The 25421-nt window shown below is 41.4% G+C and overlaps 1 protein-coding gene across 4 annotated transcripts in view; it reads left to right on the top strand.

The window, feature by feature from the left end:
- The window catches only part of DCBLD1 (discoidin, CUB and LCCL domain containing 1), a 29717-nt gene extending 4833 nt beyond the window's left edge, over positions 1-24884 (top strand). The window contains exons 2-15 of one of the 4 annotated variants that reach the window (XM_028723259.2): positions 6447-6659; positions 9133-9267; positions 10312-10363; positions 11144-11213; positions 12282-12415; positions 13519-13559; positions 14008-14223; positions 16441-16607; positions 18633-18780; positions 18893-19009; positions 20241-20331; positions 21776-21825; positions 22757-22876; positions 24143-24884. In XM_028723259.2, the coding sequence (XP_028579092.2) occupies positions 6447-6659; positions 9133-9267; positions 10312-10363; positions 11144-11213; positions 12282-12415; positions 13519-13559; positions 14008-14223; positions 16441-16607; positions 18633-18780; positions 18893-19009; positions 20241-20331; positions 21776-21825; positions 22757-22876; positions 24143-24657 (2069 nt within the window). In that variant the 3' untranslated portion in view covers positions 24658-24884. Of the gene's footprint in view, positions 1-6446; positions 6660-9132; positions 9268-10311; positions 10364-11140; positions 11214-12281; positions 12416-13518; positions 13560-14007; positions 14224-16440; positions 16608-18632; positions 18781-18892; positions 19010-20240; positions 20332-21775; positions 21826-22756; positions 22877-24142 lie in introns of all 4 variants that reach the window. The other 3 variants (XM_028723260.2, XM_028723262.2, XM_028723261.2) reach the window with 3 other exon arrangements.
- The last annotated feature ends 537 nt before the right edge of the window (positions 24885-25421 follow it).

The following is a 25421-nucleotide window of genomic DNA, read 5'->3' as shown; positions in this document are numbered from 1 at the left end:
TTGTGTGAACTGAGGTTGGCAGATACTTCCATATACAGAAAATATAGCAAGGAAAGATCCTGTAGTAGATTAGGCAGTATGTCTGTGCTTGCATGTTGTATTTCCCAAATTCATCCTTGTGATCCAAAGTCCCGTCTCAACAGCAGCATAAAAATGTCTATGGAGTTGTAGAGCCTTAAAGAGAAAGGGCAATGGAGCAAAGAGTGAGGTGGTGTTGTAATTATGTTTGCTTGTTTTCTTATTAAAAGAGCAGTGCAGGTGCTTAGTACCTCAGTAGGTAAAGGTAAAGGGACCCCTGACCGTTAGGTTCAGTCGCAGACAACTCTGGGGTTGTGGCGCTCATCTCGCTTTATTGGCCAAGGGAGCCGGCATACAGCTTCCGGGTCATGTGGCCAGCATGACTAAGCCGCTTCTGGTGAAACCAGAGCAGCGCACAGAAACGCCATTTACCTTCCTGCCGGAACGGTACCTATTTATCTACTTGCACTTGACATGCTTTCGAACTGCTAGGTGGGCAGGAGCAGGGAGCAGAGGCTTTGACAAGTTCTTCTAGCCCTGTCCTAAATCCTAGGTAGAGCTGCTCTAGTTAGTTTGGTGTATCAGACTGGCTATAAATGATCAAAATGTGTTGGATCCTGAAGCGTTGTAGCAACATTTTAATGCCATATATGGATGGTTCACATGCACCCCAAATTTTAGCAAAGAACATGTAACTCCCACAACTGATTGACATCAGTCAATCAGTAATCCTGCTGAGTAAGTGTGCTTTCAGGATTCACATGCAAAAGCCTGTTTTACAGCCCTGACCACATTTGCATGTGAACTTTGACTTACATATCAGAGCCGGTTTCTTGCTTGCCGGGGCAGTCCTGGTTTTGTCTGGGTGTGGACAAATACAGTCTGCAGTGTAGTCAACCACGTATGCAGCTGATGCTGGCGACTGCGCACTCCCTTCTGTTGCTGGATAGGGAAGTTCTAGCCATTCAGCTTTGCAGCTGACGAGTTTTCATATTAAGCTTGGCTGTGCTAGTGTTCACCTGGCTGGGACAGGACTTCTCACATGTGAAATGGACTAAGGACTTGCAGAGCAGTATTTGTGGCTGTTACTGTCAGGGAGGACGCCAGCTCCCAACCCAGCTGTTCTGGCTTTGTGAAGTACCGTATTTTTCGCACCATAGGGCGCACCTAGTTTTTAGACGGGCAAATCAATTAAAAAAATCTTTTTCCCCCCCCAGCCCCAAAGAGCAGCGTACAGGCTGCGCACAACCTCTCCCTGCCGGAGGGGTTGCGCGCAGCTATGGCACAAGCCAAGGCAGCGAGCGGGATGGATCCCGCTCGCTGCTTTGGCTTCCTCTTTAGCCCCGCGCAACCCCTCCTGCCAGGAGAGGCTGCGCAGGGCTAAAGAAGCCATAGCCCCGTGCAGCCTCTCCCTGCAGGAGGGGTTGTGCAAGCCTGCATTCGCTCCATAGGACGCACACACATTTCCCCTCCATTTTTGGAGAGGAAAAACTGCGTCCAATAGGGCGAAAAATACGGTATATGTTTCACAGCCCACTCCTATGTGTGTCTACTCAGAAATAAGTCCCACTGAGTTCAGGTTATTGTGCGTAGGATTGCAGCCTTTGATATTTAATCACTGCACTTGTGACTTCTCCCCGCCCCACAAGCCCCTTGAGCCAGATAACAAAGCTTGTGAAATTTATTTCAAAAAAGGGAAGTTATTCAATGCTTCTATTTATTTATGAATGACTAGATTGTGAAATGTGAGTTTTTAAGCAGGGGCTTGTATACATCAGTTGTGAAACTTGTTAAGTTATTATGGAGACTTTTCAGTAGACTTTGTTGTTCAGTGAATTCTGTGGAATTCAATCCCCCCCGCAACTCATTTCCCGTACATGCAGTACACAAGTTTTTCAGTTTCACGGGCTTCATGCTTTCGGGGAGCAGCTTCCTCACTGAGTCGCCTCCTGAGAACTTGGGCAAATTGTAAATTTTGAGGATGTTTGATTGCTGTTTTTGTCTTGTTATTCACTATTATAATTTGTGCTGCTTTGTTCACCACTTCATGAGGATTTCTTCATCTCCCCCCCCCAAAAAGCAGGATATAAATCTTTTTATCATTATTATTTTAAAAATGCTTCAAAGTTCACAGTCTTTTCATGTAGAATACTGGCCAGGCCTTTTGCCTTCCTGAGTGAACAGAGAATGCAGCCAATGCTCTCCTCTACAATTTGTAGCAAAAACCAGTGGGCATACCCTCATTCAGAAAAGTTTATCTTCTGAAGGGAGATCCCTGTTCTGGACCCGGATTCCTGATCTGGACCCTCCGAGTTCCTGGAACGCAGTTTGAAAACCACTCGCAACTGTATGTGATTTGGGTTATAAACATTGATGTTGGGTGAGCAGGAAGTCACTAGTTCTGTTGAATTGGAATATAATTGTTGAGTAACAAATGTAACTTTCTATATGGGAAAAAAAGAATAAAATATTATAAAAAAGAAAAGCACTAAAGTAGTATTTTGTTTTTAGAGTATCTTTTTGAAATATAAACACTTGAGAGAGACAGCTTCATTGTAGCTAAGGTTCTTCTTTAAAATAAAAATTGAGCTTCTTGGTATTTGTGTGTTTATCAATATTTTCCAAGTTTTGTGCCCAGTGTTTTATACCAAGTTAAGTGGGATGAGGCCAGTAGCAGTAGATATGCGATGGGGCAGTTCAAGAAAACTGTGATGGTGGAGAAACGCTCCACTTTTTAATGTTTTCCCCTGAGAATCTGCTAAGGCCACTGCTGGAATTGTGCACAGCCAATGCTGCCAATCAGATCAGTGTCTCCCACCAGAAGAGAGAGAAAGAAAGAAAGAAAGAAAGAAAGAAAGAAAGAAAGAAAGAAAGAAAGAAAGAAAGACAAATGTGTCATTTTCATTCCCTTTGAGTTTGTTTGTGAAGGTCCCAAGCGCAGTGCGACGCTGGAAGGAATCAATTAAATGAAGAAAGGGAGGACATAGGTCTCCTTGATACACAGGTCTTTCTAAATCTAAGATCTACCCTGCCTTAAAGGATTTTAAAGGGTAGTCAATAAGTAGAGCTGAGAATTAAGTATCAGGTTTCTTTGTTTAATTCATGATGCATTTTAATAGTTCACTTCTTTTTGTCTTGCAATGGCACCTGGTTTCCTCCCTGAAAATTCTTGAGTACTGACACATCCTTGGCTTGGACCGGGGCAAACATTTTGGCTCCCTCTTCCCCCAACCCCAAAGCATCTTGTTTCTCTAACAAACCTTAGTAAATATTTAGCCACCCAGGATTGTCAAACCAGAAGAACTTGTGTGAGCTGTCCCAGACAAAGCCCTTCATAACCTTAAAAGTCCATATTGGGCAATGTAAACAGACACCCATGGGGAGGAGGGATTCCCGACATGCATTCTCTTTGCATCCACCCTCGGATATCCCTGAAGGCTCCTCTGTTTGGAGCAAGAGGCTTTGGGACGGATTGAGACGCATGGTGTTCCCCAACTAAACAATCACTGATGTATTTTGAATAGGAATCACAACCCCAGTTATATTATCCTGGTTTTATATGTTCCAGTATCTGTGTCTAGAACAGCCTTCTCTAAACTGGTGTCTGCTAGCCATTTTAGAGTAGACTACAGCTTGCACTTTTACAAATGCCACTCATTTTCCCATTCTGCTTTTGTGATAAGTTGTGCCTCTATCCAGTGTGGCAATGCCTATGCTATGTAACTCCTTGCCTGTGGACAGGACCCTTTGCTATGCTGTGTTAGATGCCTGCTGAAAACTTTCCTGTTTCTGCAAGCCTGTCCAGTCACATTATTTAAAATCATAGAACTGTAGAGTTAGAAGAGACCACGAGGGTCGTCTAGTCCAACCTCCTGCAATGCAGGAATCTTTTGGGGCTTGAATCCATGACCCTGAAATTAAGAGTCTATCGACTGTTCTATCTCAGCTTAGTTACATTTGTTTTAAATGTTTCTTATTTTATCATCTTACGTTTTTTGAAATTGGATTTGTGTGGTTTTAACCATGCTTTATATATAGTTGTGCACCACTTGAATGTATATATTTTTAGCAAGTGGTCTACAACAGGGTGGATAAAAATCAATGATTTTTTTTAAAAAAAATAAAATCTTATTTTTTGTTTTGTTACTTAAATCCAATTTTTTTTATTTAAATTGGATTTTTAAAATAAAATGCTTTTGGAGGAAAAATCTTTCTAAAGATAGTTTTCTGTTTAAGTTACATTATAGTCCAAAGGCTATTCATCAGGAAATAAGGATTTGTTTTTCATGTGTGCTAAAACTCAGTCTAAGTTTATAGATAGATGATAGATAGATAGATAGATAGATAGATAGATAGATAGATAGATACACACACACACCGTTTAACCACATCTGTTAACAAACATGGATACATATGCTATAATATTATTGTTTTAGTTAAATAAATGGTTTAAATTGTTATTAAGGAAATGATTATTTTTTCTCCTTCCAATAAAGTACAGCAGAAAAGTTGTCCAAATATAAACAGTTAACTTATTAAATCTCACAATAATTTCATAATTATCTGTCTATGTATTTCTAATAGAACCAAATCAGTAATTTTTTATATAACTGTAAAAACTACTCTGAAAATTTATTATTCCAAAAACGAAACCTTCATCTGGTTGTAAATATTAAGATTATACCAGCAAGAATGAGTCTTTCTGTAAAAAATATGATTTAAATCAGTCTTACTGACTAGTGATTTAAATTGTGATTTAAATTGTGATTCAAATCGATTCGATTTAAATCAAATCCACCCTGGTCTACATGTTAAATACAGCTCATACTACCCATCAGCCTCAGCCAGCATGACCAATGGGCACTAGGTTTGGGAAGGCTGTTGAAGAATACTATATACTCTTCACACAGATACCGTTCTATAGAACTGCGAAAGGTGTTTCACTCTGGAACCAAGGAGGCAATTTTCAGAAAGTCTTGCACCTATTTACTCAGAATCTTTTTACTTTGAAGTACGCCGAAGGCTGCAGGTCTGTACACTTACCTGGGAGTAAGCCACATTGAACTCGTTCGAACTTACTTTTGATTAGATGTGTATAGGATTGTGCTTTTATGCTGGCTCCTAAGGAAGCTCTTCCCAGATCTATGAGACTGGTGGACTTTTAACTTAGTTGCTGTATTTGTAAAGGAATGAGTGAAGAGGGGGAGGAGAAGCTTGATAAATAAAGCTACCCTCCCCCAGAAATCGTTCTGTTACTTCTGAATGCAATTGCTTTTTTGGATGTGCTGTGCAGAAATATCAGGGGACTGTGCAGGCAGTATGACAATTCACCGTCATCCTGTTTCAGAATACAAAAGGGAACATCTGCCAGTAATGAAGCCCAAGGCTACATGTAGGTGGAGGAAAGAGGCTCCAAGCTTAGGTCATTCACTGTTAATGTCAGGATCATTTCCTCCTAAACCATTTTCTTCTAGGCAAAAAAAAAATCCCGTGGGTCAGAATGTAAGCGCTGTATAGCGCTCGTGCGAAATCATGCCTTTGTGTAAACCAGACAGAGGTAATCCCACTTTCTTGTGTTTTCTGATTTCTGTCGCGCTAGTACAGAGGCCCAAGAATGTAATTCCTTCATGAGCAACCTCATAGGGTCACATGCTGGTGGTAGGTGGTTCCACATGAAAAAAGTGGGTGGAGCAACAGAAGTGGTCGTGAGGAAAGGGGTGTGACCTGCACAGAGTCTCGAAGGCTGGATAGAGCGGTCTGGGGGGTTGCATTTGGCTGCTGGTTCTTAGGTTCCTTACCCCTGTTCTAATGGAATGGAATGTCTGTGTGGGGAGGAAGAAGACAAGATCGCCTACGTTTCTGTACAAGGAGCACAGTGTTTTGCAGAGTCTGTGTGAGGACATTCTGTCTACCAGGGTGAGAGCAGTCACTTGGTGCAGATGAACATTTTACCACACCTTCTGCTGCTCACCTGCGTTTGACCCTTCAACAAGATGAGGTGAACCTTCCTTTCCCTTTATCCTGATGATACAGAAGATCATGTTATCCTGCGGGGAGAGAGCTCACCCAAAAGATAGTTGAGTGACCTGGTTGAGCAAGAAGATCTGTATTCCTGGTTCTGCTCCACTGTAAGGCAGAACAGGAGCATTTAAATAAGTTTGGTACATGATGGGTTTTCCATGGTAAACAGGAAGTGTGAGTCACACAGAAATTTGGTAATTTATGAATTGGGGGCCCATGTACCGCCCCCCGTTCAGTCTGACCTGTTTCCGAGAGTTTATTGAGAACCTGATTTAAATTTTAAAATGAAAAAAATAAAATAAGGACCACTTACATTTTGAAATAGTGTAATGATTTGAAATAGGTATGTGCCTATTGATGACAGCTTTGATGGTTTCTTAATTGCCCCCTTTCTGTGTCCTCCCCAGGAGATGGATGTGGGCCTATGATAATCTATCAAGACAGTGGAACACTGGCGTCTAAGAACTATCCGGGAACCTACCCCAACTACACTACCTGTGAGAGGAGAATTCAGGTGCCTCAGGGGAAACGTCTGATCTTGAAAATTGGGGACTTGGATATTGAATCCCAGCAATGTGAATCTAACTATCTTAGCATCCACAGTTCTACAACAGTGCATGGTATGTAACGATGTACCAGTAAGACTGGATTTATTAAAATACTTAGAGCTCTAATTAACTCTTTGTTGAGCAAAGTAAGAAAAGGTACCCTGAAACCAGTCCTATTTAAGATTTGTTCTTGAGCATTGGGTGCTCAAGACTGGGATGGCACTTTCTCCACTCAGCTAATGTAATTTGGTATGGTCATGCACAGGTGTTTAACCTGTAGACATCCAGATGATGTGGGATTCCAGGTCTAACCATTTGCCATGTTGGAATGGGCTGTTGGAATTTGGAAGGCTACAGGTTAACTAGTCCTGTTTTAAGGTAATATTGTTCAAGGTAATGTTTAAGGTACAGTTGTTGTTATATTGTTAGAAACTAATTTATGGATTGCCTTTCACTTAAGTTGCAATGTGTTTTATAGTACTATAATAAAAACAACCAAAAATAGATTTAATAAGATTTATTCTTTATGGCATTACTTTGCCATATTCCTGTGTTTTGTACTTAATTATTTAGAAGCTGGTTACTTTTTCCATTCTGTCTGTATTCTGTAGAGCAGGAGTGGGGAGAAAGGTAGATGAAGATCTACTGTTTGATCTCTGAGTGATTCATAATTGATCAGCATGTGTTTCTGACTCCAAATTGTTTAACAATAACAACGACAAAATGACTCTTCCCTCCACCCTAAGTTATACGGGTGAAACGAAGAAGGCCAGGGGAGGGGAGCATATTTTTGTGTAGAACAACTGAGTTCAACCCTAGTACTCAAAGTTCTCTAGTTCTTTGACTGGTGGATCTTGGAATTCTTTTAAAATGCAAGAGTAGATCCTGCAGGCATGATGTCTGTCCTCCCCTGCTGTAAAGCACCAAACAACATTTCCTCTTCCATCCCACTTGTTGTTTTCTCTCAAGAGTCTACACACCCACACACACTTTTTTTAAGGCCTTGAGACTTTCTGCTGACCTGTCTCTCTCTCTCATGCATGCATCTAGACTTTTAGCATAGGTTCTCATCGTCATTTGGACAGGTATGCTGCTTTGAAAGCCCCAGACCAGTCAGCCATAGATTGAGTCAGCAGTCTTAATTACATCTGAGCAATAGACAGGTCATTGAGAAACGTAAGCAAGAGACAGCAGAAATATACTTGTGGGAAAACATGTGGAGGCAAATCTTGTGGGAAAATGTGGGAGTGGGTGGGAAGGTTAGGTGCAATGATCTCCAAATTATAAAACAGTATTCCCTCCCCCCGCCAGCTCGTGTGGCACATGGCATGACATATTTAAGTATTAACCTAAGTGATCTATCCTTGCTTGGCTAACAAATAATTTTTCCTCCCTGTAGTTAAATTTGAAATCATTTGGTTAAGAAGCCCTATGTGGGGGGGTGGATCTGATGGTGGAGGGTCAGTAAGGGGTTTCTGCACTCTCACTCACACCTCTCTATCTCCATCCAAGCAAGAAAAAGAAATTACCAGAGTTCAGTGTGGTGCTCACATATTTAAATGATGGCAAGAGTCCATCTGTGTTGGCTTTGTCTGGGCCTCCATTGCCAAACTACTCAGCTGGTGGCAAGGATGGTCTGGCTGTCATGCATCAGAGCTGGACTCAGCTGGACTTGTGCCATTTTATTTTCCCTGTGATGTATGACAAATGGTAACTGATGGAATGTATATAACATAGTGCGGTCAAGAGCTAAGCATCATTCTTCATGTAATGTTTCCTCTCTTTTGTAAAATTGTAATATAGCTTAAATTTAAAAATCAATTAATATCATCTTAAATTAAAATTAAATTAAAAATATCAGCTTAAATCAAAAAATCAATTAATGAATTAATTTCAAATCTAATTCCTTTTTTGGCTGATTGGTTCTAGAAGTTAACTGTAAAGGTGCCTTATAGCTAATAATTCATGTGAAAAAGTAAGACTGGTTCCAGGTTGACTTCTAATAGATTGTTTCCCTAAATTTTGATGGGTAGATGGGAATCTTAAGAAAACAATATGATTTCTTTTTTAAAAATTGAGAATAAACAGTTAAGTATTCAAATATAGAATTATTTTTATATGCCTTTATTACAATGTGCCATCTCAAGAAAAATGTGTTTGTTTTCCCCCTGTGTTGTGATTGCATTTAAAACTTGTACCTGGTGATGCTATCTTGGTGAGTATATGCAATATTCAGTTGCCTTTGATTGTTGTACTCTTTCTGTAATGGATTGCTGCACTTTAAGAATGCTGTGCTTCAAAGGCTAGGGAGCCCCAGCCGTCTACGAAGCTAAAACAATTTGAAATGTTAATGCCAGCTTTTATCTTCTACTGAACACAGAATTGCAAGAATTTGGTGGTCTGAGTAACTTCAAAGATTACAAACAAAAATCAATTAATTATGCACATGGATAGATGAATGCACCATAGATGATGAATACATTTGTACGCTTTATTGTTTCTAGGCCACAAACATGATTTCAAATACTATTTGTTCTGCATTTAGGACCCTACTGTGGGAATGTGCCTGTCCCAGAAGAAATCATCTTAGATTCTAATGAAGCAACCATTCACTTTGAGAGCAGGTCCCATGTGTCTGGAAGAGGCTTCCTGTTGTCCTTTGCTAGTAGCGATCATCCAGGTAAAGTTCAATTCTGCACATCATCGTGGACTAATGATTTTGGTTTGGTGCTATCCAGACTCTCTCCCTCTCTCCCTGCCCCACTCTTCTGCTCTTTTCGGAGGAGATTTGTCAGGGATGAGTGCAATTATTCTCTCACCCCATCATCTTACCTGGTTGCCTCTTTGCCTTGTCTGCTGTGGAAGTGGAAGGTAATACCCTGCCTGGTATTACCAGCAAATGTTTTAGAAAAGCCCCTGGCGTAGATGAATGTGCTTAAGTTTTCTAAGTAGTTCAAACTGGTTTTATGGGTTTGGCCCCTTAGCCAACTGCTTGACCTGCTTGTTTTCCCTCTAGAAATCAATGTCTGGATGCTATTTCAATAATGTGATAATTCATCTAATAAATGGCACTGATGAAATTTGGTTCTTTCATGCACCTGAACATCTAAGTGCATTGGCCGCCATATAGAACTGGGAATCCTAATTTTGATCCCATTGTCTCATTTCTCATTGGTTAGGCCTTATTATCCCTGGGCTTCTTCATCTTCTCCAAGTATTTGAGCACCAGCTGATATAAACCAAGACTTCTCTTCAGACAAAGTTTTGATTCAGTTCCATAAAGAGAACTCTTTTTTTCATGGTAGTTGAGACGCATCGCTCGGGCTGAAATCTTTTTGCTTCAGGCCTCTTGCCTTGGAACAAAATCCTCACTGTACAAAAATATTCCAAAAATGTCTGTTGGAATTCTTTCTACCACCCTCACTTGGCCATTGCTTCAGGATGTAGTAGGATGTGACTGATCTCTCAATGAAGTTGTTGCTTTGAGGGCAGATTCTGGAACAATTGCTCCTGTGCAGAAGAAAATGCGTATCCAGATGAACAAATTGGGCAGGTGGGGGGGGGGGGGAGCCGGGAGCAGAAGGTCTCTGGCAGAAGGAAACACTGAAGAGGCGCTGTGGCTGCTGAGGGAGGTTTGAGAAAACAGCAGTTCAGCTGGAATTGACTATCCACATCTTCTCTGTGTGATTCCCAAATAGCTTTCTTTTTTTTAAACCTTTCGCAGATCTAATCACATGTCTGGAGAGAGCAAACCACCACGTGGAGAATGAATTCAGGTAAATATAGGTTTTGGTGGCAATACACTCTGGTTGTCATGTTGCATCTTGCAATTAGCATGCTTACAGCTGTAGCCAGATACAGTCCATGACCGTTTGTGCTGCGTTTGGAACCCTGTTGCCAACCACAGGAATGTGTTTTTCTGAAGATACTCGGAGGTATCTAAATCTGTGATTATCTCCTTACATGGGAGAGGCAATGAAGTCTTCCTTGGAGAGAGACTTTGCATTCCAGAGTAATTAAGGAATGCAGCTTCAGACCACTGAACAGCCGTTATCTGTAGCATAACCAGTAATGCCAAGGGAAATTAGGGCAGTGCTTTGGGTACTGAATACTCCTGTCTCGGGGGTGGTTGGGTTTTAAAGCTCTAAGCATCTTGCAGGATCAGGCTGGAGGATTGAAAGCTGATCCATGTCAGTTTAAATTGTTTCTCAGTTCTCCTGAATAAATATCCTTTGCAGTAAGTTTAAAGAGTAATGGCATGTAAGCCAGTTGCTCAAGGTGTGAACAGCTTTGTGCAAAATGCAGTTGTGCTGTGTTATCTTTCCTTCAATCACTATTGTTCCCTGAGCGTGTAAAATGGTAGAAGGAACTAAGCAGAACAAAATTCATTTCCATTGCTGTTTATGTGGCTGCCTGTGCCATTTGGAGCACATTAATATGCTAGAATTTAGAAGAAGAAAAACCTTTATCTTTGCACTGTTTGCTTTACAAAGTGCATGTGTGCGAGCATTGTACACCAGTCACAACAAGATCCTCTCTTTTCTCCATGGCAGCAGGTACTGTCCAGCTGGTTGCAGAGACATAGCAGGTGATATTTCTGGGAATATAGTGGAAGGCTACAGAGATGTAAGTACATGGGATAAAGGAAAGGTCTAGCACAGCCTTCCCAAACCTCCTGCCCTCCAGATGTTTTGAACTGCAACTCCCATCAACCCTGACTATTGGCTGGTCTACCTGGGGCCAATGAGAGTTCTTGTCCAAAACATTTGGTGGGCACCAGGCTAGCAAACACTGGTCTACAGAAAGGTAGAGATAATGACAGCATTGCTTTCTGAATAATTTTTTATTGCAGATAAGTGCAACCTAAAAGTTTAATGTTGGGCTCAAAGACCAGTAGAACAACCAGTTGTGCACAGTGAAAGTTAGTGCATTTTACTGAAGACTTGAGAACTGGAAGAACTAGTAAATTATTCTTAGGTTACCTCAGTTCGTTGAAGATGCTGGCTAGAAAATCATTTATTCTACTACTGTGCAATCATAATTACAAAGTATGGAATCGGAAAAGAATTGTGCATAATTGATCTGTCCAACAAGTATTATGGTGGTCAGCTATTCTGTTAGTGCTAACAGTGTTACAGATTATATGTGCATATGCATTTCATACATGCACATTTCATGTGGGCTTGTAAACTCAGCCATTTATTTTTGTTCAGGTCACAGTATAATAGGTATAGTTCTTCAGGTACAACTTATTGTTGTTCAGTTTGCAAAATGGCCATAGCTGATCTACTTTTAATAGCAATAATCAAATTTAGGAACATTTTCCTCAGCCTTGCCCTGCATATAGTATAATATCTTCAGCATGTTGTTTTACTCTTCTGCACATATGATGTGGAAATGACACTCAGTTAATTATTTTCTTAGGAAGCATATGTGTGGGAGGATTACTACACTGTAAAATATTAACCTTAGAATATATTTGTCCAACAGGTAGATTTGTCTTAAGTCTCTTCAGCATGTTTTCACATTTAACTTCGGTAATTTAGCATACAGAAAATTGCTACTTCCTTTTGCATTTTTGACTTGAATTTTTTTAGGGCACCGCGTTTCTTCGTTTTGTTTTGTTGTGTTGACTGTGAGTTTGTTTGAATACTAAAATCTTGCCTTACTTTTCACTTGATTTCTGCACCTAAGACTTCCTTATTGTGCAAATCTGCCATACACGCTGGAGTAATTGCAGACGAACTGGGTGGTCAGATTAGTGTGATTAAACTGAAAGGAACGAGCCGGTATCAAGGAATCCTAGCCAATGGCATCCTTTCTCAGGAGTAAGTATTGGTTGTGTTCGTGCATAATGTGTGTACTAGTCAGCCATGATACACACAAGCCTTTTTCCTGCACACAGAGCCCCTTCAGCCCTTCCTTTGTGTGAGTCGGAAACTCTTGTTAACCATTGTTTTGTCCAAACTATGTACTGAAATGGCCATGTTTGGAGCATCATATTTTCACTTAATCAGCCAGGATGTGAACAGGCATTGTGCATACAGCTGCTTTCATCCTCCCTTCACATGAGTAGGCAAACAAACCAAGAACTCTTCCATTACCCATAATTTCCCTTTGGATCGAATTAGAAAAACAATGGGTGGTATCCAGTTTAAGTGATCCATCAGCACAATGATACTTGCACGATCCATCCACTTGCACACTGATACTTCATTCTGCCTTCTCCCTTTGTGTACCCCATAAATCTGTTCTAGGGGCTACCCCAACCCTCCAGAGCAGATTCGGGGAAGATGTGGGCGAGGGGAGGGAAGAGAGGTGGGGGAGCTCAATTGCACAATTGATTTCATTTTAGGTACTGTTAATAGTGACAGGCACTATCTATCCTCTGGGTGTTTTGAGTTAATAAACTGAGAGATGTTTAGATTTAAAGTGCACTGAGTTCTGCAGGCTTATGATAAAATTGCAACTGTATCCTTGGCTCCCCCCCCCCTTGATATTCATATGGCTCCCAAAGTTCAGATATTGTACTAAAAAGCTCCAAAAACGTGTAAGTTGCATGTCCCCTTCCCACAGAAAATTATGGGACACATTCAAGCCAGAGTTCAATGTATTTAAGCCTTGTTGATTTCAAGTGGGGAGTTAAGCACAAGTCAACTGCTTCTTGTTTACTGTACTTACATCCTGCTCTGTTTTGAGAAACCCCAGAGCACCTTAGATGAGGCTCCCTAATGGTCTGGTCATTGTTCGCCCAGAGTTAGATGATCCACAACCAATCCCTGAACTGTATAGTACTTTAAAGTATTTATTTTGGTGCATCAAGTTGTAGGATCAAAAGGCAGGGTAAGAATAAAGCAGAACTATTTCAGCTTAAAATTTCTTGTACATGAGTAGCTAATCAAAATGATAATGTCATCTCTTTTTCTTACAGTGGCTCTCTGTCAGATAAGCGGATTATTTTTAACTCAAATGGTAAGGCAATTTTTTGTCATTTTAGACATTATTAATGCATAATCCAGGAAAAGCCAAAGCACTCTCCAATTAAAATAAATACAATTTGGGGCCGAATACAATGAACTACTTTATTTTGTTTGCATGTTAACAGAGAATGTATATACCACTTACTTTACAGGAGATCTCCCAGTAGTTTACATAGAACCTATCTAAAATATTCATTTAAAAATAATAATGATAAAAGCAAATATTAAAAACAAGTTATTATAACATCTTTAAAGATCAAATTATTTTGTTTACAGGAGTTAGGCTAGGGCTCATGGGTGGGTAGAGAAAGAAAGCATTTTCAGAAACTCTTAATGATATTTGGGGGGAAATTAATCAAGTCTTCTAGGTTGTTGATTATAGTCATAGTTAATACCGTTATCTGAAAATACACTTTCCTCCCTTTTTTTCACTTTGGAAGGTTGCAATCAATCACTGAACCTAGAAGGACGAAATGCATCCAATGGTCAGATCACGGCATCATCATTCTGGGATGAAACCAATGACATTGGGGAGGTGGTTCCGTGGTCTCCTGTTAGGGCCTGGCTCAAAGTCCAAGGGCCTTCGTGGGCAGCAAACCAGAGCAACTCTCGGCAGTGGCTAGAAATTGACCTGGGAGAAAGGAGAAGAATAACAGGTCAGTTGTCTGTCATAGCAAGAGTACGTCTCTTAAGTTAGATTTGAGTTTAGTGTCGTTCAGTTATCGGTTGTGACCCTATGCAGCTTGCTTACTGTTCTTGTAAGCTAGATTTCCTCAGGTTTTAAGTGAGGTTTCAAATGGTACTCCGAGCAAGGGCTATTTACAAATGTAATGTATATATGTCTCGTAACACTGCAACAATTACTTTCTGCCAAAAAACAACAACAACTAAGGGTTGTATCGAATGTTAATCCTACTTGGAGTAGACCTGTTGAAATTAATGGACATTGCTTACTTAGGACCATGAATTGCAATGAGTCTACTCTGAGTAAAATGTAGGTACTTACAACATTGAGTTGTTAAAACTAGCAAAGACCAATTGAAATACACCCCACCCCCCGAAAGGCCTTTAGGCCAAATTTTACTGCCCACACAGCTGCAGTTCAGGAGCAATATGCCTTTCCAGTAACCAAATGGTAAATATTTTATGGTTCGATAAATTGCAGAAGGCCCAATGGGACTGGGGTCCTCTTCTTATCAACAGGTAATAAGCCTTTATCATTGAAATGCAGAAAGGAATTCCTCATACTTGCATCTTCTATCGTCTTTTTGGAATCTTGTCGTTGGTTATAATTGTGTTCTTCTAAAGCTTTTAGACAAACAAAACTAAATATATATGAATTCTTCTGGGTTGTTAATGAGGCTCCATTCTTTTCATATATCCCTCAATTTGATCTTATCAGGAGCACCTTAGATGTTTTCCCTTACGCCTGCCATACTATGCTGGAAGTCTAGGACTTGCTGTTCTTGTAAATAATAGTTTAAGGCTGGGGGCAGGGGAGTAGGGCACCAATTGCTGCACCCAGATAACAGGTTGCACAACACTGGGTGAGAATTTATTTGCAGGGCCCTGATAAAGGACACTTAGTCCCATCCTGAAAATGGTTCTTTTGCCACTATTCACACAAAGAGCCATGCTTACACAAATGCAACCACATCTGCCCATGCCCTGCCTTACACACACTCACATGTGCCCCACCACCTCCCATTGTTCCACATCTCACATCTTCTGCCAATACCCAACAACTCGGGACAACATTCACTGTTACCATGATTGGTGATGAGAGTGTAGTTCTATTCTGGATTTGATCAAACTATGCATTGTGTTTTTAATACATAAGCTGCAGGCTGCAGCTGTGCATGTGCTCTTTTCTTTTGTGTATAGGGGGTGACGTGGATTAGGATTAGGTTTAATCCTTTCCTCCTCAACTGTGATGCTCCCCAAGACTCCCTCCCCCTTTCTCACACACACCTACTAATAACACCAATAGGGATTCTAAAGTTTCTTTTTTATTATCAGTAGCTGCTGAAAGGGGCCTGAACCTTTTGTAGGGAGGGTGGCATGACTCTTTGTACCTCAGTCATGTTTTGGATCGGGTTCCCTTTGCTTGCTTTTGAGTATGAAAAACCGCACACACAATTGCAGGATGAGTGTTAAACGTAATTATAATTGGTATCCCAATTTCAGATGAGCCATTGCACACTTGGATATGGGGACCCTTTCCACATTACAGAAACGCCTGTGTAATTAGCTAGAGGCCTGTTATTTGTTTTATTTATTTTTTGCTGTGATCCTGCTCAGCAGCTTACTTGAAACTGATTCACCCGTCACATTCAGTGGTCAAAGAGGGGTGGGCTGTGGCCTCACTTCTACTCCGGCAGACCTATAGCCATCCCACTTATTCTATGGACATAACTGAGGCTGACCTAACCACCCCATTTCCTTTTTGTCCCATTTTTGCAACTGTTTATTGAGTCCATGTTGCTGGCGTCCTTTTACAGTTTTGCTGGACAAATTGCCAATGTCAAGAAGGGGTGGCATGTCTGTTCAAATATTAATTAGTTTTCATTATCGGTTTTGTAGATTGTGGTATGCTCACTAGAGACACATGCCTGTAAAAATGATTCCTGCGATCCAGAGCCTGTGCAAGTGTGATGCTCCAGATGAGCTTCACAAGTGCAGGAGAGCCTTTCCCCTATTGCTATTGACAGTGGGAGAGCCCTAGCATGTACATTTGAGGATGCCTTTACAAATAATATAGTAGAAAGCAAAAGGTTTTCAGGTGGTGACCTTTCTTAATTTTGCTGCAGATATAAATGAGTGATTATTGTTTGAAGGAAATGTATGCTTATTTTACTATTATTTACCAACAGACCAAAACAGATCCCTTTTGTTTACTTTTCTTTCATTACAAGGAATTAGAACCACAGGGTCCACAATGCTCAATTTTAACTATTACGTTAAGACGTTTATTGTCAACTATAAAAATAACAACTCAAAATGGAGGACTTACAAAGGAATCCTAAGCAATCAAGAAAAGGTAACTGGGGAAGCGGGGAGATAAAGGGCAAGGGCGAAATGGTGGTTGCCCGGGGGGGGGGGGGTTCTCCTGCAGCCCAACTTCCATCTTCCATCCTTTTCAGACAGCTAGAGCTATTGGACTGTTATACTCAAATCTTGTTTACTCCAATGGGTTTTCAGCATCCTCATTGCACACGGGGCACTGTCTAGGTTTAGTTGCGGCTTGGGTAATTTGCCATGGAGAAATGGAGAAATGATTTCATTTGAAGACATTTGTAAGGAGGCTAGAAATTCCTCTTCACTAGAGGAAGCTGGATGAGCAGTTTGGCAGGAAAAAATATTATTTGGGCTATGAGAAGAAGCAGGACAGTGTACTAAAGTGCCCTCTTTGCCATTTTCTTTCTTTATAGGTACAGTAAAATATGCTTTTGCATATACATACCCCCCAGCACCCCATGGACAGAGCCTTCTTCCTTCTTCAAATTTCACTGTGGGGAAAGCAAATCGGATTGTTTTCAGGGAGACCTATATGTGATGCAACAGTTTCTTGCCCCTCAAATCTTAGACTGTTATTTGCCCTCCAGTAGATAACAATTTGTATTTTTAAAATCTTCACTCACAGCCTACGGTGTGGGGGTGGGGAAGAGCTGCTTGTATTGTGAGCTGATTTTGCATATACTTTAACATTATTTGAGAACTGTTTTCTGTGAAACTACTGCTTGTGGTGGAGCAGCTTTTTTCAAATCTATGTTTATAACTTTTAAGTGTTAGAAATCTTCCATTTTATTTCCCCTTCTCCCTTTGTCTTGAAAGTGGGACTTTTCTGGTTTCTAGCACAAGGCTGTAATTGCACAAGGATCTGATAAGGTGTGGCAGGGATATATACAGAATATTAAGGCTGCAATCCTTAAGGTGTGGCAGGGATATATACAGAATAATAAGGTGTGGCAGGGATATATACAGAATAATAAGGCTGCAATCGTGAGCACACCGTACAATAAACTAAAGGCCATTGAAAGCAGTGGGAATTACTTCCAAGCTTTGCTCTGTGATGGTGTGCACGACAAACATTTAAAGCACATCTGCCCCCACAAAGAATCCTGGGAACTGTAGTTTAAGGGTGCTGGGAATTGTAGCTCTGTCAAGGTTAAACTACAGTTCCCATGATTCTTTACAGAGGTGATGCACTTTAAATGTGGGTTGTGTTTTCAAGAGCACATCTACATTCCTATGCCCTTTTCAGCTCCATGAATCAGTCTAGAAGAGGCATGGACTCCTGCTCATTTGACCTACAATAGGAATTGGAGAAGCTCAGCCTTTATCAGTAGGAGATAAAGCAAACTCTCTGCAAGCAAACTCTGATAAAAGTCTCAGTTTGCTTGCAGCTTAGTGAGAGAAACTTACTTTTTTGCCCCTAAATACAAAGGGCAAGTTAGAGATCAAATCTGGAGAAGTTATTATCTCCTACCATCATATACTCATTTTGGATATATATATTTTTTATTACTAAGTTAGCTGCATTGCACAACATGGGAAATCCATCTGCACAGATACTTCAAAAGCACTGTATTCCACATTGTTGTTGGGGGGGGGGGAGAGAATTGTGCTAGAATTGTACAGGACTAAAGCCTTCCCTTCAGTTGTTCAGGCTGAGACTGGCTCTACCGGTTGAATTAAAGTGGTATAGTGCTGACTCTGCAGCTTGCTGTGCATCCAGCCTCAAACTCTGCCACAATCTGAAGGAGGAGGAAGAGTTAATTACTCCTTGATGGCCTTGGACTGTTTGGAGTTGAGCCTGGTTGCGCAACTAGCTGCTCAGCTGGTCACAAACCCTCTTTTTACTGCTGTACTGCTCCGGTTTAGGACTGCCTACATATTGGAGGAAGAGCTTTAAACTCTGGAGGGTTGAGGTCTTTCCCCGCCATCCCCCAGCGAATCAGCACAGGCTGCTGTTGATTTTTATCCTCTGTGATTTCAAGAGGAGAAGTTGTTATTCATTGGCTTTAAACCAAATAATGTGGTTCATTTTCCTTTCAAACGGCAGGTATTCAAAGCCAACTCTAATCATGGAGACATAGTCCGGAATAATTTCATTCCCCCCATAGTAGCCCGCTACGTGAGAATTATTCCACAGAGCTGGAACAAAAGAATAGCTCTGAAGGTGGAACTTATTGGTTGTCGCATAAACCAAGGTATGCCGTTTTACCATTCGGGGGGGGGGGGGAGAGAGGTTTGATTGGCAGCAGGATCTGAATGCCCTTCAAATGTTTTGAGGTTCACTTAGTTCCACCTTTTGCCTTGCAGTTAACAGCTCCCTTACGCATCCTCTCTGGCAGAGACCAAGTCAAAGCACAGGTGTCTCGGTTAGAAAAGAAGACAGAACCATCACAGAGCCCATACCCTCAGAAGAAGGCAGCTTAGGTAGGAAACACCTTTCCTAACCTGAATGGAGGGTGAAGGTCTTAGCACAACTCCTACCACAGACTCTGACAACTTTTCAGAAGTGATAATGTGAACCTATTTCTAAACCACCTTTTTGAATCCCAGTTTTCAAATGCCTGTGAACAAAATGTAATTCATTGAGGTGAGGTTGGCAGAGCACATTCCTGTCTTTGCTACATGTTTTTTACTTTATGAGGGCCAAATGACCAGAAAGAGTGTCTTGTGTTCTGGATATATACAAGGCTTGATCATATAACTTGAGATAAAGGTAAAGGTACCCCTGCCCGTACGGGCCAGTCTTGACAGACTCTAGGGTTGTGCGCCCATCTCACTCAAGAGGCCTGGGGCCAGCGCTGTCCGGAGACACTTCCGGGTCACGTGGCCAGCGTGACATCGCTGCTCTGGCGAGCCAGAGCCGCACACGGAACGCCGTTTACCTTCCCGCTAGTAAGCGGTCCCTATTTATCTACTTGCACCCGAGGGTGCTTTCAAACTGCTAGGTTGGCAGGCGCTGGGACTGAGCGACGGGAGCGCACCCCGCCGCGGGGATTCGAACCGCCGACCTTTCGATCGGCAAGCCCTAGGCGCTGAGGCTTTAACCCACAGCGCCACCCGCGTCCCACATAACTTGAGGTAGCCAATGCTTAATACCGATCTAAAGTGGGTGCAGGTCTGAGCACACGGAGTGGTATTCAACAAAGTGGAACACATAATCAAATCATAAGTTAAGCCTGTATATGGGCAAGCCTTCTGCACCCAGATGCAACCTCATTCCTCTTGCTGCACTCTTTCCCTTGTGCAAATGGGGAAAGAAACCAAGAAGAAGGCCTCAGTTAACCATGGCTTCCTGCTACATGCAAGCTAGAAACTGTGCTTAATGACTTTCAAAACTTGGCTTGTTTGGAATCCATTGTGCATAATTCCTGGCTTGTACGTAACAAGAAGCCATGGTTAACAGCAGCTACCTCCCCCCCCCCCCAATCACGTGAAGGGAGGAGTGAAATGGGAGCAAAGGGTGCAAGGAGGTTGTGCATATCCTTGCTTGTTAAGCCAGGATTCAATAATGTGAATTAGGTCCCACTGTTTCCTGGGTTCTGCATACTCCCCGCCCAATATACCGGTACTATGTGATATGTAGTCCAGCCCTCAAGCTAGTTTTTCAGCTGGGTTTTCAGTATATTGTAACTTTTCATCTTCATTTCTTTTTAAGGACTGAATCTTACTACCATAATCGTTCCAGTAGTAGGGGTGCTTTTGCTGTTCCTGATATCTGGAATTGGTATCTATGCAGTTGTACGAAAGTATGTAACTCTCACTTCTCCCTCTTCAGAGTTGAAAAGCATAAAAATTCTTGTGGTGGTTTTTGGACACATAACAGCCTTTTCCTTAGCTGTTTAGTAGGTTAAAGAGTAACTGGCAGATTTAGCAGCTAACAGGAATACACCTGATGATTGCCTTCAGTGGTTTTACAGCAGAAGAGGAAAAATGCTATGACCAAAACCTATAACTGCATTTGCATTATTAATACGAAGTCCCAAGCTTAATCACCAGCATTTCAAATTCTGTCGCCTGGGCTTCCTCAAGTCCCCTCACCAGCTCCTCATTGTGCTCCTGCTCATCCAATGAGCTCCTTCTCCCAGCTGATGTCCCCATGAATTGCAGGGAATGGGGAAGGGTGGCCCTCTTCACAGAAGGAGTCTTCTAGCCTTTTAGAGACAAGCGAGCTAAAATAGGAAGTTCCATGAAAAACAGCAGAAAGATTTCCACAATGATTCATTCCTCACCTGAGGGCTTTTCTGATTGGGAAAGAGATGACCTATGCAAAAGGCTCATGGGCGGTGCACTTTCTTCCTCTCTCTTTCTCGCTGTCACTCTTTCGAGTAACCAGTTGCAAAGTCCATTCCCACCATTTTATAAATATAAAACAAGGAAGAACTACAAGACTGTCTTGTAGTCGCACCCCAAAGAAAAGCAGTCCACTATTAGGGTGTTTTTGGATCAGTAGTTCATTGCTTTAAGTGCTTAAATACAATCTGCAATCCATTTAAGCCTGCATTTCTGAACATCCTTACTTAAGGATGAAATTGTAGTATGGTTGATCTTTGTAGTTGGCCACCAGAAAAAAAATGATTTGCTAGTAATTTTAGGCACAGTCTGTAGATTCCAATGGCATCCGTCAGGGGCATTACTGAGTAATTAGAAAGATTTGGAACACAAGCCCATGAAAAAAATATGCCTGTTAATGCATATTTACATTATACAAATTTAGTCTGATTTTCAAAGGGAAAGGAATTTACTCTGGCTCTTGCCATCATTCTGTTTTATGTGGGTTGGTCTCTCTGCCCTACCTGGCAGAAATTTCTAGTTAGGTATATATGGAAACTGAAAGAAGCCTTGTCCATTATCATATGTGTCTGTCTACCTGTCAGGGCCCCCCCCCCCCGCTCTCTCTCTCACACACACCTCCTTGCCCAATTCATTCAGCAAATCAGAGTGGTGAGTGCCTTACATTGTGCCTAGCTACCCTGTAACCATTTTCTTAAGTTTTCAAAAGAGGCGGTAGATCCAGGGTTCAGCATAAAGATGCAGGTCTCCATCTCCAAGGGACACCCGGTGCCTCTAGTAGCAAAGTTGGGGAAGATCAATGCCTGAAAATCTAGCCTAGACAGTCAATAGGAGTTGACAGTCACTGGCTCAATGGAACTGAATGAAGCCAAGTGCTATTGTTGCTGTTCTTCATTATAGGAGAGGAAAGAAAGGAGGTGCTTATGGCTCATACGACACCGGAAAACCAGGTGGGTGGTAAAAATCGTGGTTTTGTTCATCGTCTGACAATAATGAGAAAGGGAAATGTTTATGTAGTTGTAACAATATCTTTGTGTGCAGTGGGACTAATTCCCCTTAAGGATCTTACACACAAATAGCACAAGAACTTTTAATATATGTAATGGATGGGTGGAACTGGAGCAGTCATTGACGGCAGCCAGCGACAGTTTCCTGTGCTTAGTACTTCCTGATCCTTGGAATCGCTGTGGCTTAATCTGGATGGCTTGGATCACGCATCCATTATCCATGCCCATCTCTACCAGGGGATAATTTAATAGGAAAAGGGTTTTGTGGAACCATTTTCATTAAAAGTTTTGGATCAGTGTTTTTTGATATCACACTCTTGTTCCCTTCTCCCTTGCGGGCCTGCTTCCATGAGATGCTCAGCAAGTCCAAATTTAGCTTTGCTTTGAAATTCAACAGTGCACTGCTGTTGAGATGGGTTGTTGGGGAGGGAGATCCAAAAATGATCAGCAAAGCAGCTGATTTAAAATTAAGTGTGTTCATGACTCCAAGAGAACGTCCAGATGATAAATTGCTGGGATCCGAGGGGTCCCTTGTGTGACCATACTAGATGAGCTTCTGCTGATTTTTTCACACACACATGCACGGACACACGCACATGCACTGCAGCTCTCACCCCCTTCATTCCAACTCTCAAGGGTGATTTGTGAGGAACACAAGCAACTGCAGGATGGAAGGGAAGATAGTTGTCAGGATTTAGCCCTATGTGGTCTGTATAGATAGACTGATCTCTGCTAATGCAAGCTTCTTTTAACATGTCACCCTTTCCAACACACACTCTGAATCAAACTGACAGTTTCAATTTTTTTGTGCATGCAGTGTTTTATATTGGATCATATTTGAGATTTTTAACATTATTAGGACTTGAACTTCTAGGTTTCTGGAAACAAATCAAGCAACCCTTTGTCAGACATCAGTCTACTGAATTCACCATCAGTTATAATAATGAAAAGGATACGCCACAAAAGCTAGATCTCGTCACAAGAGAGATGGCAGGTAACTTCACTGTCTTCTGAAAACAATCCCTATGTAGCACGTAAGAAACATAAAAAACAGGCTTAGTTTGCCCATCCATAAGGATTGGCAGAATAGAACTTGTACCATTTTTAAATTTATTTATCATATTTCTATTATTGCGCTGCCACTGTGTTCGCATAAAACTGTTGGCATTCTTCTTCCAGATACCTGCAGAGTAATGGCTTTGGCATTCCAACATTCTTCCTCATCAGCTTATCCATGTGCGATATCAAAAACGTTAAGAAGAGATTTCTCAGTCAGGCCCCTCTAGCCCAGCATCCCATTCTCACAGTGGCCAATCAGATGCCTTTGCAAAGCCTGCAAGCTGGACATGAGGATTTTGCCTGACTGTCTATTATTCCTAGCAATGGTTATTCAGAGGCATACTGCCTCTAACAGTGGGGGCAGAACATAGCTATCTTTTCGGAGTTTAGCTGTAACTTGTGGTACCATCCTTTTAGATAGGATGGTGGATAAATTTGACAACTGTGTGCATGTTTTCTTGCTTAGTAACTCTAACATTATAGTGCACATCTTTTTCTTTCTGTTGCAAATGGCTCATGTAGCTTGTATAATCAATAGCTATTGCTCTACTAAGGATCTAATGTAGGAATCTGTTCTTGACCTTTGATAGACTGAAAACTGGGTTTGTCAGTAGAGCGAGGATGGTTTGATCTTGGCGAGAAGGCAGGGGGAAACCAAATGGTCTGTAATAAAATTTGTGGATGGAGGCAGGAGTACTCCAAGGAAAATCTTACGATCCTTATAAATATTTATATATAATACGATCCTTATAAATATAATATAAATATTATAAATATTTATTGCTCTTTGCCATAGGCCATTGTAAACAATGAATTAAAAATGCCCATTGACCACAAACATAAAACATGAGCCGGTATGCTTCCTATTTGTTATTGCCTTGAAGTTAAAATACATCTTTGAAGCATCCTGGAAATGTGCTTAATTTTAGTTTATTCAAGTTAGTTAATTACCTTGACAGTCCACCAACATTTGATTCAAAGTACTTGCTTGAATTTTCTTTGCTGCAGTTGGGAAATAATGTAACTTGGTCAGATGACTCAGGGATAACAGAAAAAAATAGCTGTCTCCTATAGGCACAAAAACAATTTCTTTCTGGGAGAAGGCAAATAATATAGCAGATTGCTCAGCACAAATGAAGGTGGCATCCAGTATTTGGTGTGATCTGAGATTCTGATGTGATTCTTTCTGTTTCCCATCTAGATTATCAACAGCCTCTCATGATAGGAACTGGGACAGTAACCCGAAAGGGATCCACTTTCAGACCCATGGACACAGAGAATGAGAAAAAAGGAAGCGCCGAGACCGGGAACCATTACCACTGCCCACAGAGAGCAAATCGCCACGATTATGCACTGCCTTTGACCAACCACGAGCCTGAATACGCCACTCCTATTATAGAGCGACACGTAGGAAGAGAAAACGCTTTTCCTTCAGAGAGCTGCTATAACATTCCTACTGCTTCTGCTGTGCATAAATGTTCCCTTTCCACAGGCACTTTCACTGCCTTGTGCCAGACTGAAACGGGGAGTGAAGATTATCAAACACCGCAAAGTCAGAAGGAGTATGACAAGCCAAAAATGAAAGCCTTGCCCACACTTGACTACAATACTGGCTATCAGAAGCCCCAGACCAGTTTATTGAAAGATGAGGGCTATTCGACACCCAGATACTGCCTAAAACCAGTAAATCAGACTGCAATGACAGCTCTTCTGTAACCTTAAGGACCAGCGGAAACTCACTGCCATAATGTTTAAAGCACTGGATTAGATTTAGAGCAAAACAAAATTTGCTCTTGGCTGAGGAGTGAAAGCTGTTCGTTGCTGCCTTTGCAGTAGAGTCTTCAGGCAGTCGATTCTCTGCAGCTGCGATATTGGTGCTCCACTCTAACATTGTGCAATGTGTACATACATTTTTAATTTAATAAAAATAACTTAAACTTTAATCCGTTTTGTCCTGTGTGGGCTGGGGGCTCTCAGTGAGAAGAACTGGTCACTGCACTGATTTCTAGACAAGGTAGGACAGTGTCCTAACAAAACAAAGCACGGCGTCTGAGGTTGTTTTCCTGTTGGTAGTTGTGCTAACTAGTTCTGACATGTTACACAGAAGTGGGAGCTAATTAAATTTAAAAGCTAATTTCCTCAGGTCATATCCTATGCTGCAGAACCCCCTGCTTTGAACAGTTTTAACTGTGTGGATAAATCTGTACTTGTTCTGGGCAAAATAAGTTTTGAAAAAATGAGGGATGGTGCATGGTATTGTGATGAGAAGTGATGCTAGACAATTGCCACTGAGAAATAGTGGGCTCTTCTGTTTCATGGATTTAACGGTGCCTGTAAATGGTCCATTCTTTAGCCCCAGATTAGGACAAGGGAAAATACCAGGACTAGAATACAGAGCTGAGTCTCTGCCATGGCCCTAAATATGCACCTCTTCTCCACCATAAATTGCTAATACAAAAACAGCATAGTTGAGATCAGGC

This window comes from Podarcis muralis, chromosome 3 (assembly GCF_964188315.1).
Source record: "Podarcis muralis chromosome 3, rPodMur119.hap1.1, whole genome shotgun sequence".
In the NCBI taxonomy this organism is placed as follows: Eukaryota; Metazoa; Chordata; class Lepidosauria; order Squamata; family Lacertidae; genus Podarcis; species Podarcis muralis.
The sequence above is the reverse complement of the archived record's forward strand: the minus strand, read 5'-3'. Positions and strand labels throughout refer to the sequence as shown.